Source organism: Zeus faber (genome assembly GCF_960531495.2).
Source record: "Zeus faber genome assembly, chromosome: 2".
In the NCBI taxonomy this organism is placed as follows: domain Eukaryota; kingdom Metazoa; phylum Chordata; class Actinopteri; order Zeiformes; family Zeidae; genus Zeus; species Zeus faber.
In genome coordinates this window covers 12,820,650-12,836,633 of record NC_137189.1, presented here as the reverse complement: position 1 = coordinate 12,836,633, position 15,984 = coordinate 12,820,650, and the positions used below count along the sequence as shown (strand labels likewise).

General features: G+C 40.0%; 1 protein-coding gene across 1 annotated transcript; it reads right to left on the bottom strand.

Annotated features, from left to right (window-relative positions):
• Positions 1 to 1,660: 1,660 nt before the first annotated feature.
• On the bottom strand, positions 1,661 to 13,433 carry mtmr9 (myotubularin related protein 9). Its single transcript, XM_079996939.1, has 11 exons — positions 13,395 to 13,433; positions 12,591 to 12,774; positions 11,580 to 11,688; positions 11,363 to 11,488; positions 11,088 to 11,261; positions 10,365 to 10,582; positions 9,726 to 9,887; positions 8,637 to 8,778; positions 7,921 to 8,141; positions 6,944 to 7,095; positions 1,661 to 3,114 (listed from the first exon to the last, which is right to left on the bottom strand). Exons 2-11 carry the CDS (start codon positions 12,770 to 12,772, stop codon positions 2,960 to 2,962), a joined length of 1,641 nt encoding a protein of 546 aa, XP_079853065.1. The 5' UTR covers positions 12,773 to 12,774; positions 13,395 to 13,433; the 3' UTR covers positions 1,661 to 2,959.
• Between the last annotated feature and the right edge of the window lie 2,551 nt (positions 13,434 to 15,984).

The window sequence follows — 15,984 nt, the reverse complement described above, 5'->3', positions numbered from 1 at the left end:
AAGTTGAAGAATTTTGGCGTACCTTGATTAGTAGGAGCTTTGTGACTTCATGAACCAATGTCATGTAACTCCGGTTTCCGTCTCTGGGTGCGCATCCCCATTCAGGGGGTCGCGCTGTGTAGAGCGCATAGTGGTTGCTCCGCGAGACGAGAAAACAGGAGACGAAACGTCAAGGGAGCTGATGCGGCGTTCAACGTAAACTTGGAAAATCGTGCCGTGTTTCCGAGAACCCGGGAAACTGGTATACGTACCTACCACGAATAAGCTGGACCCTGTTGATTGCTGCCTGTAGCTATATTTATTATTTTCATATCAATAATGCTCCACATATAATATAATATAATATAATATAATATAATATAATAAATATAAAAAATATAAGCTTCTTATATATATTCTTAATGTGGTTTAGCAATGGGTAATCAAAGACATCAATGTTTTAGTAGGAACGTCAATGACTCTTGGGATGTTTCTCAGCAATAAAAACACCAGTATCCTTTTTAAATTGCTCACATTTCAGTCATTTAAGAGAATCCATTCGTGTTTACCAAGGGGATAGTAGCTGTGCCTCAGTTTGACTTTGAGCTCTGTTTACATGAAATGAAACTGGTCCAACACACCAAGGATATCTGTGAGTGGAATTTGGCAAGGGCTGAACCTGGGAGTTATGCAAGACGTGAGTGGTGGATGCGTGAACACCCCCATTCTCGTCACCACCCAGAGGAAACCAGTCATTTCCCTCGAAACAAAACAAGTTAATCAGTGTCGGCAGCTGACATACTGTTAAACAAACACAATAAAAACAAATAACACTCTCAGCCCTTGCTCAGAACTTACTCAAACAATTTTATAACAAACGACTTGTTTAATGTCTCTATTCTGAGACAACATGAGTGGAGAGCTTGCTATGCGGTAAACACGTTTCTAAGCCATGGCTGATAACATGGGCGAAAGTTATCAGGGAAAACATTGCACACCCTTAATCATTTGAGCTCCATGCTTCACCAATGTGCCCTTGATGGAGATGTAGAACTTGGTGTACTGTTATGGTGCCGAGTAGCAGCACCGCAGCTTCTGACCAAAGCTGTCACGTACTGTACACAGTAAAGGTGAAGTTGAGGTCTACAGTACACACACCCCTTAACTAGTTCAAAAGGCTGCCAAGGCAACATGTTCAATATGACACAGAGATGGTCAATAATATAATCTTAAAATAAACGAGTGCACCTGAACCAAAATGAAATAAAAGACAAATGGGGTCACGGATGATTGATGGACTGTAAACACAGCCGTCACATGGTCCGCGTGGGCAGCTGACTCTCAGCTATTTATTCCATGACCGCTTCATCAGATGAGGTTGCAGGTTGGAGAATGGCGGCGGGGATTTTTTAGCCGCCTCTTAAACGTCAACCTGTATAGGCGCAAGGCTCTGTCCTTCTCGAAAATGTATTGAATGCTAACCCCGTTCATTATACGGGCAGTCCTTTTGTTTATGCATACATCACTAAACTGCTCCCGAGTGCAATATTTAAAAATTGTATAATCAATATATATTTATCATTTGGGATTACAGGTGCCCTGAACTGTCTCCAGTTATGACCTACTAAACTTTTTTTATTTCATGCAAAAAGAAGGAACAATACAGATGTTGGAATGAACATTTAATCAACCTTTAAATAAACAGTTCCTTACAGACTTGTATATAGCAACCCCAATAGATATATGGTAAAACATTACATGGATGTAAAAGCTTTAAACGTCTTGATACACAAATAAGAATCAAAAGTCTTGATAAAACTTGTTAGTCACACACATACATTGTTGTTTCAGGTATTAGAACATTGAAATTCCAACCAGGATTTCTAGGGAATCCTGTACTACAGATGTTTGACGCATTTTTTTTAATTGGAAATTCTTAAACAGAGTGCAGTTTTCTTTAAACGTTAACAGTCGATGACATTCCTTCGACACCAAACTGTCTATCAGGAAAACACTGATAAACGGGACAGCAGATATATTTTTTTCAGCAATATACTCTACAAAAATAAAATCAAAGACGCAAAAGAATGAATAAAAAAATGTGCAATCAAACAATATTTCCAGTATAAGCAAGTATATCTCCACATTGTGACATTGGCAAAATTATTTTCCTGTGAAGGAACATTAACAAGATTTTGGAAAAAAAAACAAAAAACACGAAAACAAAACAATTGAATGAGATACATATGCAAAATAATATGGAAACGAGAGCTTTTGGAATGAAATGAATGATCAGAGATATCACAGCCACACTGAATTAGTCTTGTGATTGTAGTGTGGTTACCCTGCATGACCCTACTGCAAAAATATGTTATATATACTATGTGTGTGTGTATATATATATATATATATATATATATTAATTGGAATATATATATTCCAATTAAGCTGGATAAAAAAAAAAAAAAACATGCGACAAACTACTACCACATATGCTACACATTTGCAGTTTCTGCAACATGTTGACCAAGGCCTAGCAGATGGAAATGAGACAAACTGGCGGTTGCAGGGTGTCTGTGTTGCAGGGTGTGTCTGCATGCACGTTCAGAGGAAACCCTTATCGCTTCCTTCTTTCTGTCTGTGTGTGGCACACTTTGAAGAGATTGACTGAAACCTGCAAGTACACTTGTTTAAATTAAATAACATGTTAGGGTACAATCTCAAACAATTCAGTCGTAAAAGCATTGAGCACATGGATTGCTCATCGAAGAGAGGCGTTTTTTTTTCAAGTCGCTAGACTTCGATTCGAGCCAATTCCTTTTACGGCATCTGAAATGTATATGATTATGACGGGAGCGGGACTGTAAGAAATATCTGAATTGGATCCCAGCTCCCAGGCGTATAATTGGGGCTGACACGAAAACACTCAACTCTGCGCCTCCCTCTCGTCCATTTTGTTTGGGCTCTGGTGCTACAGCGACTACAGTAAAGGATCCTGGGTCTCGAGCTGGGCCAGTTGCCTGCGCAGGCTGTTGACTTTGTTCTGGAGTTCTTTGTTGTACTCAATGATGTGAACCATTTCCTCGTAGGCCTCGTCCAGGCACTTGGAGGAACGGTTCCAGCGAAGGAACACTCCTGGAACATAAAAGGGGAGGCAAATACTTGAGTCAACTTCCTCAATTCTGTGGCCACGTGACGACCAAACGCCTGTTGTAATGGAAATGTTCATCTCATTGCTATTCTACGCTAAACTAAACTGGATTTGAGACAAAACACCGCAGCTCAAAAGATACTTGGAACAGAAATGAGAAATTGCGTTGGTCAAAATGTTACGAATAGAAAACTCAAAGCTGCAAAAGTTAAATGTTAGCACTCATTCAAACCATGGTATGTGTATTATGCATCATTTACAATGATTGCACACATATTGTAATGCAAAGCAATAGATTTTAAAGCCTTTCATTGCTACAGAATCCCACATTTTAGAAATACAAGTGATTAACATCAGTGAAAGGTTTACATACAGAATGAATACATATTCTAAATTTCTTTCATTGTTAAAGAGGATTTACCATCTAGCAAATATTACTTTTAAAGTTAAAAGTTAAATAAACGTGCCTATCAAGTAGTGTTACTTCTATAGGTACACAGAGAAAAATGTCCTAAAGTTGAATTAAGCAGGGACGAAACATTCAGGCGTGGCATAAGATGACATACTGAATATAGATTTAAGTATACGCATCAGGATTACACAACACACAGTTTTAGAAAATACAAAATGGAGAGCACAGAGTCTTTCAAACGGCCGTCGGACTGCTTGGGCAGAAACACTATTATTGTGATCAAAGTCAAAGCCACAGAGCCATGCAACGAGGTCTTTCTTTCTCCCTAGTTCAATGGTAATTGATAAAATAGCATCATGTGTACAGTTCAGCCTTCCTATAGATAATGTCTTTGTGGTCCCAACATGGAACAGGAGATAATATAATACTGCTCATAAAGGAATGGAAGTCTCATCTACTCTACGTATTGGGACTCTGTTAAGCAACCTGGTATAAAATGTATGGTATTTCCTGCAAGACAGGACACAGGCTGCAAAGTCGAGCTTCTATTCCTGTCAAATGCATCTCACATGTTCCATAGGATGTGGAATGTGTGCTCTTAGCCAACGGGCTTAAAGAGGAGCCCACGCCCATTTGAACCCAGCAACCTCTAATTTGTCCGGAACCCCGTCTCTGCACACGGCCATTTCTCCTGGCTGATGCAAGAATCGACAAAATATGCCTTTCAAGCACAAAAGGACAACAGGGCTTTTACCAAACTGGCTTCAACAAGCGGCAGTTCACAACCATTAGTCACCAATGCTCGGCCAGAGAGCATGGCCATTCTATCCTAATGATACACTACACCATCAAAGCAGATTCATTAGCTCAGCAGAAATGATCGCGTCGGAGGAGCGGCGTTCACTTGTAAAGAAAAGCTACATCAAGGCTGTGGATCGGAAAGAACGCGGAGATTCAGTAGGCATCACAATATAGATGCCCCAATTCAATATACAGTATCTCAATATATTGAATTCAATAGGCTATTAAAATGATTTAACCCTGAGGGGCTGTGGGTCTTTTTTCACCAATTTGCTGTACATTCACTTTTGCCTTTGTCGAGCAAAGGTAAGTGTCTCTCACTGCTGATGCATGGAACCCTTTTTTCAGAAAAGAAATGAGCGACAAGTCTGATGTATAATTTAGCGAATTCAAGAAGTAGTACAGCTGCAAAAGATAATCCAGTAAGTCTCAACTTTCGACAGCTTTATTTCTGATTTCTGTCAACATTTCTGTTGTTATGTCAATAAATGACAGAGTTGTGGGAAAACGTAAAAAAAATACAAGAGCTTCCGCACAGCAATGTCTTCAAATGAATTGCAGGCAAGTTTAGAATCCACACTTTCGCCAGGATTTCTCCACTTGTTTCATGTGCTACGAGCAAGAAGCTCTGAACAAAAATGAAACAAAACACAATGTTTCGTTTCATTGCCGGGGGGAAAAGTGCAACTCCTAAGAGTTAAGAAAAACTCAAACAAATGAAAGATGCAAAAAAATACGTACAAACAAAAAGTTGAAGGACTGGTTCGTGGAGGAGAGATGAAAGACGCTTGGCACGGCCGGAGACCGTCTGGTATTTCATGAAGCCCAATCAGCATTCGGGGAACACAGCCTCTCTCAACACCTCTCATGAGATTCGACAAATATGCCTCCAGAGCAGAACAGGATGACGCTACTGATCAGAGACTACCATTATCCAAGGACAAGAGTGATGTATTGTTGCCCACCCTATGAGCGTCGACTATCAAATCCCGTCTGCCTAAATATATTAACCCAATAGCACAGACTACAGTGGATGATGGTGACCGTTTTCATTCTCACCAGGAAGCAGTATTTGATGTATTTGATTATATCTGATGATTTCTTTCAGTGCATTTTCAGTACGCTTGTCATTTCTTACTGAAAGGGTGGGTCCATGGCCTCAAGGCCTCAAAGCCATGGCTCCTGGTTCAGCCTAAGGTTCAATGCTCTTGCCAATATTATTAAACCTTGTTATTCACAGATCATTTCCTAAAAACAGCCTTCATTAAGCGTACGGACGACAAGGTGGACACTTGCGATTCACATATACATTCTCTACACATCTTTACCGCTTAACCGAAACTGTTTTGTTTGGCAGGTTCACTAGAAAATAGTTAAAAGAGATATAATATATATATATAATATATTGGGAATGAGGGAAAAAAAAATCCATGTTTGAAAAGCACTATGATGTGTAAGGCCATTACAAACAGGCATCACAAAACGCTTTGACATTTGTCAGAGCAATACGTCTGTAGATATTGCCTTCCTGTGCATTTTGCAGTATTATAATTGAATGACTATAGTGAATAATAGCAATAAAAATAATTAAATAAAAATGATTTATTTAGCAGTAAGATAATCACCCTGCTCAACATACTTAAGAGCACAAGTGATTGCGGATTGTGGACATTTGTGCAGTATAACGCATTTTATTTTTGAGGTTCATTCCAGGTGATTTGCAGAGAACCGCAGAGTGTATTCATTCCCTTAATTCCCTCAGAACATCCTAAAAAGGTCTGAGGTCATCCCAGGTCATCCACTATTCAGTGAAAGTGTGCACAATTGGTTACACAGAGAGGATTGCCAGTCACCAAGTCCCCATTGTTATAGTAGGCTCTGAGCAACTCTAGCTTAAATAATTAAAACAAATATTTGGGAATCTTAATTTCAGGGTTACCAACTAATTTGACCGGTAAATAAACATAACATTTGTGAAGCCAATTATCATAACAATTATTAAGAAAATACAATAAAATGAACAAATTATCTGAGATTAACATACTGCATCTCTCCCATATACTGCCGCTCTATGACAAAATTGAGGAGAAGTGTGCCAAGGGCACATACATCACATATAAGATTGCGCACCAATTACTACCAGTAAACTGATTCGATCGCCCACCATGATCACGGGGCGCTCAAGTAACAGTTGGAACATCAACGGTGTGACCTAAGACAACCACGCAGGCCCCAGCCTCATCTAGGTTTGTGGGAAACCATCTGAACCATGACAGAAATGCTGTACAGGCTGAAAAAACAGGAGTAGTAGTAGGTGTGGTAATACAAGCTGCGTCATCAAATACAGAATGTGACCTCTTCACGTCAGCTGTTTCCAGTGTAAGAAAACCCCTCAGGAACTACATTATCAGACTAATAAGAGGACAATATGGAGGCCTGGATACCTCCCCCTGACAAATTCTGTCAATAGCCTAAGAATCTACTGTATGTATTTATGTAAAGTTTAACACCTAAAGTTAATAGTTAATTTTTGGACAGAATCCTTGCACGAAGATGTCTGAACAGTGGGTGTATGTACTTCTTTGGATGGTGCTTCTCACCTTCCCACAGCAGCAGGCTTTGTGGGGCGACAGATGGCCAGATGACCAGACTGTTGGCCTCGTACAGTGGGTTGGACAGACGATCCAGCTCTTGGGGGCGGTTCACCCACGACCAGAGAGATACAGTTTTCTCAGGCAAAGACAGCTTGGCCCTAAAATTAAAAAAAAAAGGGGGCGGGGGGAGTGGTTAGCTTGTAGCAAACAGGATTGTTTGTGATGTCATATCGTTCGATAGTAACTGAAGACAGCTCACCTCCCCTTCACCTCAACGCTCACCTTCTCTTTTACATATTATAAAACAGATGCATCTTGGCGCAAACACGTTTTTGTGAAAGCGACAACTTGGGCTCCAGATATATGGTCCTGCCAATAAAGCCTTGATGAATTGAGTCTCTTATTGTTTTTTGCAGCACATCACCAATCATAACTACCGGATCATTTTGAGTAGGAGTTTATTTTTCTCAATGCCATCAGTGACATATTGATGGGCTCTTTGCTGACGTACAATAACATTAACTCTTCAGTGAAACAGTGACATCATGCTGTGGAGGCGCTTTGACTCTGAACATGAAGCACAGGTTGTTGTTACTGTCCTTTGTTATCGTTAGAGAAAGAATGTGGCACAATGGAGCTTTAATTAAATACTGACATTGGGATAATTGTAGGCCTGCGACAATACAATAAATCTTAAAGCGTGCACAATTCATCCAAACGATTTAGCAGCCAGCTGCAGTGCCACATCCAGGGACTTCCACAAGCCACGGTGTGGTGTGGGGGAGGTGAAACCGGAGCACCAGGGGGGATACCCACGTGAACACGCATGCAACCTCCACATAGAAAGGTCAGTCGGGTTCAAACTCAAGACCTTCTTGCTGTGAGGTAACAGAGCCAATGCTCCAGAATACATCATAAAAAATAGATGGAGATAGAGACAGAAACTGGACATGAACATATAGACAGAACAGACTCAAGCTGACCTCTCGGCCGCACTGTTGCCCAGAAAGGTGCCAAACTGGGAGGCGTAGGCGTGCTCGAAGAGCTGCACCAGGTAGTTCTCGGTGAATTGGAAGGAGCAGGGGAACTGGCGCATGATTTGCCACACACAGTCCAGGAAGAGCAGGAAGACGGGGGCCTCGTGGCGAGGCTTGCTGTTGGAGTAGGCCGACAGGGCACAGCGCTGCTGGAACGGGTGGCCTGCCTGCGTGGGCGGGGGTCACAGAGGTGGAGGGGGTCATGAAAGTGAGAGACCAGGACCGGTCTCACTCTATGAGCCGCAGCACGTTTTGGAAAGCCGTGTCCCTCAGAGCGAAGTTAGGATCTGAACTAATCTTAGTTAAGCTTCATTTATGGTTCTGCCGTGTCAAACTACAGTGGTGATACGATAGTATGGTCTTTCCTAAAAATGTTTTCTTTACGAGTTCTGCTCAAAAAGGTCAGATGTGCCTCACACCTCATGTTTTGAAATTGTCACCTGTCGACAGGTATGTGAATAAAGGTAGCTGCATCTTCCAAAAATGTTTAACTATATAGTGAGGCTGATATGGTCTTTGCACATGACCACAGGCTCCTGTAAACTTCAGTGCAAAAACGTCATGTGCCTCAGTTTATTTTTGGTAAGGGGTGGCTTGTGTCTGCAACCCTGCCTTATCAGAACATGGTATGAAACATGGAACTGTGGACTACAGAGACTAACCTGGAGCCACTCTCGTTCCACCAGCCCCTGGAAGCCCCTGATGGTCCTGCAGGCTGGGTCCAGGATGATCTGGGCCAGAGAGGTAACCTGCAGGGTGGAGTCTGACCCCTCAGTGCCGTGGACCAGCACGGACGCTCCCTCTCTAAGACCAAAACACAGGCACACAGAGTATGAGCAGGACACTTAAAAAGTTATTTGGTCTGTTTTAATAAAGCTACGGGAATATATTCATGGATTTGATTAGCCATTTTGCAACAGAGGCACCAGTTAGCAGCCGCAACATTAGAAGCTACGGTGTTTATAAATACAGAAATTCTGTTCTACCATCTAGACAGTGTAACCGCCAACAGAGAGCATATAATATATTTATTTTTATTAGGGTGTGGATTTGCCTTTAATTCGTTTTCTATCATTTTCCAAATAATATATGTATTTATTTTTCTAGTTTTGGTAAAAAAATGTTGGGTTTTTTATTGATAAAGCCATAATCATATGCTTTCTAATCACGCTTTTTTTATTCTCTCCTGCTTGGATTATCAGGGTGTGTAAAACACCTCTCAAGTTCTTTTTGGACTTTTTTTTTTGTACTGTAACGGCTAACTAAGTAGGCCAGTTACCAGTGGCATACAGTTCTAGTGTCAACACCTATGCTAATTTTCCGCACATCTACAATACCATTATTTTCAAGCAAAGTAGAGTTAAATTAATAAAATAAATTATACAAAGTCATGTTGTGCTGACCACCGATTAATGACAGTGTATAACAATGTGTTTGTGAGAAGAAATGAGAAACAATGCAGCAGGGAACCATCATTCTTAAAAGCAATCTCCCTTGCCTTGTATAACAGGGCACATGCAACTCAAAGGACGCCTATGACGCCCTTTAGTGGAGAAAGCCGGTAACACTGGTGTGAACGTTGCGGAGAAAAGCAACACCACTGTAAAAATGTAATCCCAAACCTGAACAGGCACACTTGGAAGGAACGACATCATTTGAAACATTCTACCTGTTGGATTGGTCACATGCTTCTTTCAAGTGGTTGCCAAGTTTGGACCTTGTGTAATTGAATGAAGCTGTGCACGGCCGACCTGTCAATGCACTGTGCGGCCAAGCAGGCGGTGGTAAGGATCTCCTTCACGTGCGTCTGCCAGTTGGACGCCTCCAGTTTGCTCAGCCAGCGGTCCATGTTGTGAGACTGGTCATTGCACGCCTCAACCAGCTTAATCAGGCTCTCCTGCAGGACGTTGGACCTAGAAAGGACAGAATGCAGAGGTTTTACGTTTTAAATTAATCTGGATTAAAATGCAGAGGTTTTAGGTTATTCTTTGAACCCAGGAGAAAAAGGAGGAGGGTACAATTTAGATTAAACCCTGGTGCACTATTGTGATCGCAAAAAGTACAGGCTTGATTAAATTGATATACATATGACATGTTATTTAATATATATTCACGTGGAATGATTTAATCATACTTATCCCTGAGCGGAGTTATTATACTGTATGTAATTGCATACGTAAATAAATGGTAGAGATGAGTTGGATTTGCAATTCTGTCAACATGAATGTCTAATTTAACTTGCCCTAGGTTGGTTTTGTGCTGAAAAGGTTCCAACTGTGTTAGTAAAACAGATGTGCACAATATTAGGTAATTTTTATGCCAGACAGCAATCCTTTATACCGTGGCTATGATAAATTGTCGGGGGCAATCAAACTTTATAAAATGTTCACCTTTCAATCGCCTTGTGGATCCTCCTCCACTGTGGGTAGTTGGCCTCAGACTCAAATCCTCCTCCGCGTGCCTTGGCCTGCTGGGCAACATTGACGGTGCGTGTATCGATAACGTAGCCGCGCTTCCCTGGCCGCAGGGTGGCGTTGATGAGCTTTTCATCCTCCTTGCAGCGCCGTCCGTTGGTGCCAGTTAGAGGCTGCCCTGCTCGCATCATCACCTGTGGGTGGAGGTATTTATTTATGGAAATAATTATACAACAAGGAATATGATCCTCATACACAATAATAATAGCGTGATTTAAAATCATAAAAAAGCATATAGGCTGACAAAACATTATAGGTAGGGCTGATTTATTTTTGATTGTAGTTAACCTTACATCTAATTGCATGTTTGAATGTCACTGTGTTAAATGGTGTTAATGGGTGATGGCTGCAGTGGTAAGGTACAGAATAAGATGGTTAACAACATCATGTGAACTTTGAATGACGTAAAGGTAATTTGGAGAGTGTCACAGGGTGTGATTGAATAGTAGCCCCTCACAGTCCATGCTGCTAGTCCCATTACTAAAATCGAGCTTTTGAGAAAGGTTTCCATTGGTGGTTGCAGTGCAATAAAAAAGGGCACAGCAATTCAGGACCCCTGTGGGATTAATGTCATATAAAGACGTAATTAGTGTTTTTGACAGCACTAATAAACTATTACAGTTCCCATGATGCTCTCACCATGCCGTTCTTCTTGTGGTAGTAGCTCAGAACTGGGAAGCGGCCACCGTGACGGAAGCTCGCTACTTTCCTGAGCGTGTCATCGCCTACGTCCTTGGGCACCGCCACCAGAGGAGGGTACGACGGGCACACGCTGAAGTCCTTGTTGACCTCGCTCAGTCTCCACTCATCTGTCTGGGGGAAGAAGGGATGATTTGGGGTAACGAGAAGGTCTTGCACAGGCTTCAAACCAACGCAACACATTGCCTGCGCGGCGATATTATCCTTGTCCGTACCATGGACTCCAAGTCTTTGAAGCCGTCTTCCGGAAGAAAAGAGTTCCAGCCATCTTCTATGACTTCAAACATAGGCCGGTAGAAGAAAGGGTACATCAGGGAAACTGAATCCAGGGTGGACAGAGCCTAAAGAGCCAACACAAGTCAAGAGTTTCTCAAACCTTTTGTCACATTTAAGAACTTGATGGCAGTGCAGTCGAAATGGCCAACCTCTTACCTCGATAGAGCTTGCTATATTTAGACACTCCTCCATGCCGGGGATATCCAGCTGGATCATCCTTAGATCTTTACATTTCACTATGATGGTTCCCAGAGACCCGATAAACCTGATTACATGATAAAAAGCACAGATACATAAGGTTAGCATTTTGGAGAATCAAGTGATCTTGGAATGGACTATTTGTTATCCAAGCAGCCTTTTTAAACCTGCTTGCTGGCAGAAGTTTAAGCAATAACTTTGTTATAGCAGATGAATGATGAAGATAATGTCCAATGATCCCAACTGCAAACTGGCACCATATACACCCTGCTGGAACAATGAACATAATGTTTCAACACTTGTTTTTCTTATTTTCCTCTGTCCATTTCCTTCCTTTACCATTCACTATGGTTTTACCATATATAAAATGTCACAAATGTAATTCTTAGAGCAAATTGTCACAATCATTCAGAGCTGCATGATGACGTTGACAAAACATCTCACCACTGATAAAATAACCAGATTTGACTTTTTTCCCCTGCAGGATAGCCCATTGTATTAAAACAATGTTTTTCCACATATAAATGATCTGTGTTTAATGAGGGAATTAACCAATTTGAAATAATAGATGACCCTAATAGGTTTTGTATGGCTAATCCTACCGAACCACTCAAATTCAAAGAGTCAGATCAAACCTTGTGCTCTCAGAGCAGATCAGTTCAATATGGCCGCCTATGTTGAATAAGTCATAGTGGCGCATTTTTTTCCAAAAGGGGAAGTGGTGTTCAGGGAGCGTCATCAGCACATCAGAAGAATCAAAAGACTCGTGCACATATTGACAAAGCAGAAAAGTCTCAGGCTGATAGCAGAGTGAATAACTCAATGTCACAATGACAGTTAATGAGAGTTACAATGGGGAACTATTCAATCACCAAGCAAAATTGAGAAAATGCTCACAAAACAGGCGGTCACAGAACAGCATTCTAAAATAGACATTTGATGTAAGCTAAAGCCATCAATGAGGCTCACCTCTTCTCGATGGAGTCAATGTTGGAGTGGAGCAGCCAGAGCTCCTCTGTGTTGTCCTGTCGAGAGGAGAGGATGAGGTGATGGCCGGTCAGACACAGGGTTCCCTCCACCGTGGGCATGAAGGGCCGATGAAGGACTACCCCGTCTACCCGAGGGGTCTTTATCAGCTCAGCAAACTCCATGACTTAGAGTAAAGAGAAGGTGAAAAAACAGTTGATGGTTTCAGTGTTTCCCCTCTTCATAAGCTCCTCTGTGCTGCACTGCCACAGTGTCACCGCAGCTTTCTTTTTTTTGTTGCATTATTAAGAGAGTCACAATTGCACTGTTGCCTTTTCAACAAATCTGAATGGCTACAGTCAAATGGATTACATTTAAGTAGTCATGATAAATTATAGGCCTAACCTTCGTTAAGGTGAACAATATGTTATTCTGTCTAATGAGAGCTTCCCGTTTTTCCAAAAAATATTTTGATTGTGATTCACTGGGCTTTTACAGGCGAAAACGAATTTATGGAAAATGTAGCATCTCTTTGTTTGTATTTTTTTTCCAGGTTTACACAGCGTGTGTGAATGTTGTCCCCTCCATTCGTTTGCCAATAAGTGGTTTTCAAGGCCAAATGAACCGTTAAGGCTATTTTATAGTTCACGTCGGCTGTGTACGCTTCCAACACATTCAAATATAACGGACCCTGGCCTATCGCGACGAAAACAAGCCCGGGGACGTCTCTCTCGAAAATAGCATTAAGGCGTCTTAAAAATGTTTGAACTGCTCGTTTAAAGGTAAACGCTGTGCAGTGACATCTACCTGGCCGCTTCTTCCGTGTTGTTGCTTAGTGCCTCCCCGGTACGGCAGCAAAAACGTTCCGGCTGGAACACATTGTAAAACGACGTCCCGCTTAGGTTCCGCGAGTGGAGAATTGAATGTGTTCTTAGGAATTAAATCAGATCAGTGTAAGAAATTGCTCTCGGTTTAACAATTAAAAGAAAACTAAAACAGCTTAACTAGTTTTTTTGTGTCCTCCTGACACCCATAGAGCTTGCTCTCAAGAGCAGATCATCACTGTACAATGAAAACTATTATTATTATTATTATTATTATTATTATTATTATTATTATTATTATTATTATTATTATTATTATTATTATTATTATTATTCAATAGGTTTATACGTCACGTACATATACATACTTTCATACATATATGCAGTGAAATGTCTAATAATAATAATAATAATAATAATAATAATAATAATAATAATTATTATTATTATTATTATTATTATTAGGGGTCCAGCCCGTAGGCAGCAGCCCCTTATTGTTATGATTCGGGGAACATTTCTCAGAATTAATCCAAATCGATCCAAATACGGAGCAGTTATTAGCGAAAAACAGACCAAATTTAGATCGATATTACACAGACGAGCCAGTACATTTGACGCCGAAATATGTCCAACCCGGCTAAAACTATCTGGCGCGCATAAGCTACAGAACACGGTTGAGGGATGGTTCAAATCGCTATGTCACAAGGATCTCATTGTTAAAATTTCATCCAAATCGATCCACATACGGAGCAGATGTTGATGAAAAACCGAACAACTTTGACCCAGAATATTCAGTTGGTCTTGATTAACTGCCACGTTGTTCTCAATTGAACAAGATGAGATTTACAGTAATAAGCTTTATGACGTTATGAGATTATTTACAATGTACAAATTTTGATTGAGAATATCCAGTTGGATAGTGTCCATTGGGCGCTGTGGACTTGGTCACTCTGTAGTCTTAAGAAATTACCAAACTATCGATTTACGTGTATATTTACATAACTTATTACCTGGTAGATATCAGTAGATCTGTTAGATTGCTATTTTAAATCTGTGGTCAACATTACTTCTCTGGATGAATGAAAAAAAAAACAGAAAACTAATCCTTAAAAATTTGTCAGTGTGTCCCTCGAAAACACCGAAATGTGCGACTGTGTTCATCTAAATATGAATGCATTCGAGATCCAGCGAGGCATCGGAAAAATAGAAGATTTGCAATGGTAATGACCCAGAGAAATACCACAACATTTTTTGTATTTCATGGAAATGTAACTTACTGAAAATGTAAAGCAAGTAAGAAACTCAACTCAACCTTGAAAAAAAAATACCTAAATTAGAACACAATTGTAAATCGACATGAATACTTCATCATTTACATATACGAGACACAATGCCATCTACCGCCACAGAGACCCTGGATGTACTTCAATGTAGCAAGGTAAGTTATAACAAAAAATAATATAAATAAATTTAATCTAAAATAAAAAATTAAAGCACTTTCTTGTAATAGACGTCATGTATAAACATTTTCCTACACCTAAACTTATTAAACTGTTATGAAAAGGCAGAAAATGTTTGTGATCTTGACAAATTATTACATAAAAATTCTAATTGCAAACTAGTGTTAAAGTTACATAAATGTTGTCTGCATTACAATATAGACAAGTCATCTATTCAACTGAATTTTACAGTTGTACATTACTAAGCTATAAAGCACAATAAAGTAGCAATTGCAAATAACATTTATTTATATATTTTCAAAATTAAATGTATTTGTAAGTGTTAATTGCCCATACGTATCGGTGTTAAGAGGCTCATTTCACCAGGATGATATACAATTTGGAGACTCCAGAAATAAAGAGTGTGCAGCTATGAGTTTAACAGCAATTCTGAAAAACAAGATTCAGAATGTGTGCACATGGACACAAAATGACCTAGATGATGTTTTGACTAAAGCAAATCATCATTATCAGGAGATGAAAAAGTCTGGTAGAATAAATGATAATGTTCCAGGAAGAGATTATATCACAATAACAGAATTGCCGACAAGACAAATGATGTTTCATACAACATTCCAAATAACATATGCAGATCTGATACTGGCTGCATTGGTGTACATCACTATAACTCTGCATTGTATAATATCTCTTTGCCAATTCATAGAGCACTTAAAAAAAATCACTGTTAAATAATGATAATGCATGTTTATTAACTATCTCCGGTAATACATGTGCAATTATCAAAACGGTCAAATACAAAATGACCAACTTGACGACAAACATTTTGGCCATCCAACGACAGTTTACTACAGGTGGCTACTTCTGTGTCAGCTACACCAACAACAATATGGTGACTGACATAACCAAGTTAGAGAAAATAGTAAAAAAAAAAAAAAAGAAAATAAAGGTGAGTAATTTCATTATTTACATTTCTTAAGATGCATTAGTTTATGTACCAGATACATGCAAAATATCAAGCTCTCCTGATAAAAAAAAAAAAATCACTTTCTAAACATTGTTTCATTAGTTAAAAAAGACATATAACACAATGTTGATAAACACTGTTTACTTTGA

Coding starts and splice junctions, on each gene's coding strand:
- mtmr9 (XM_079996939.1), bottom strand. CDS start 12,772: ATGGAGTTTGCTGAGCTGATAAAGACCCCTCGGGTAGACGGGGTAGTC. Junction 11,489..11,579: donor ATATAGCAAGCTCTATCGAG/GTAAGAGGTTGG, acceptor TTGGCTCTTTAG/GCTCTGTCCACCCTGGATTC. Junction 8,142..8,636: donor TGGAACGAGAGTGGCTCCAG/GTTAGTCTCTGT, acceptor CCGCCCACGCAG/GCAGGCCACCCGTTCCAGCA.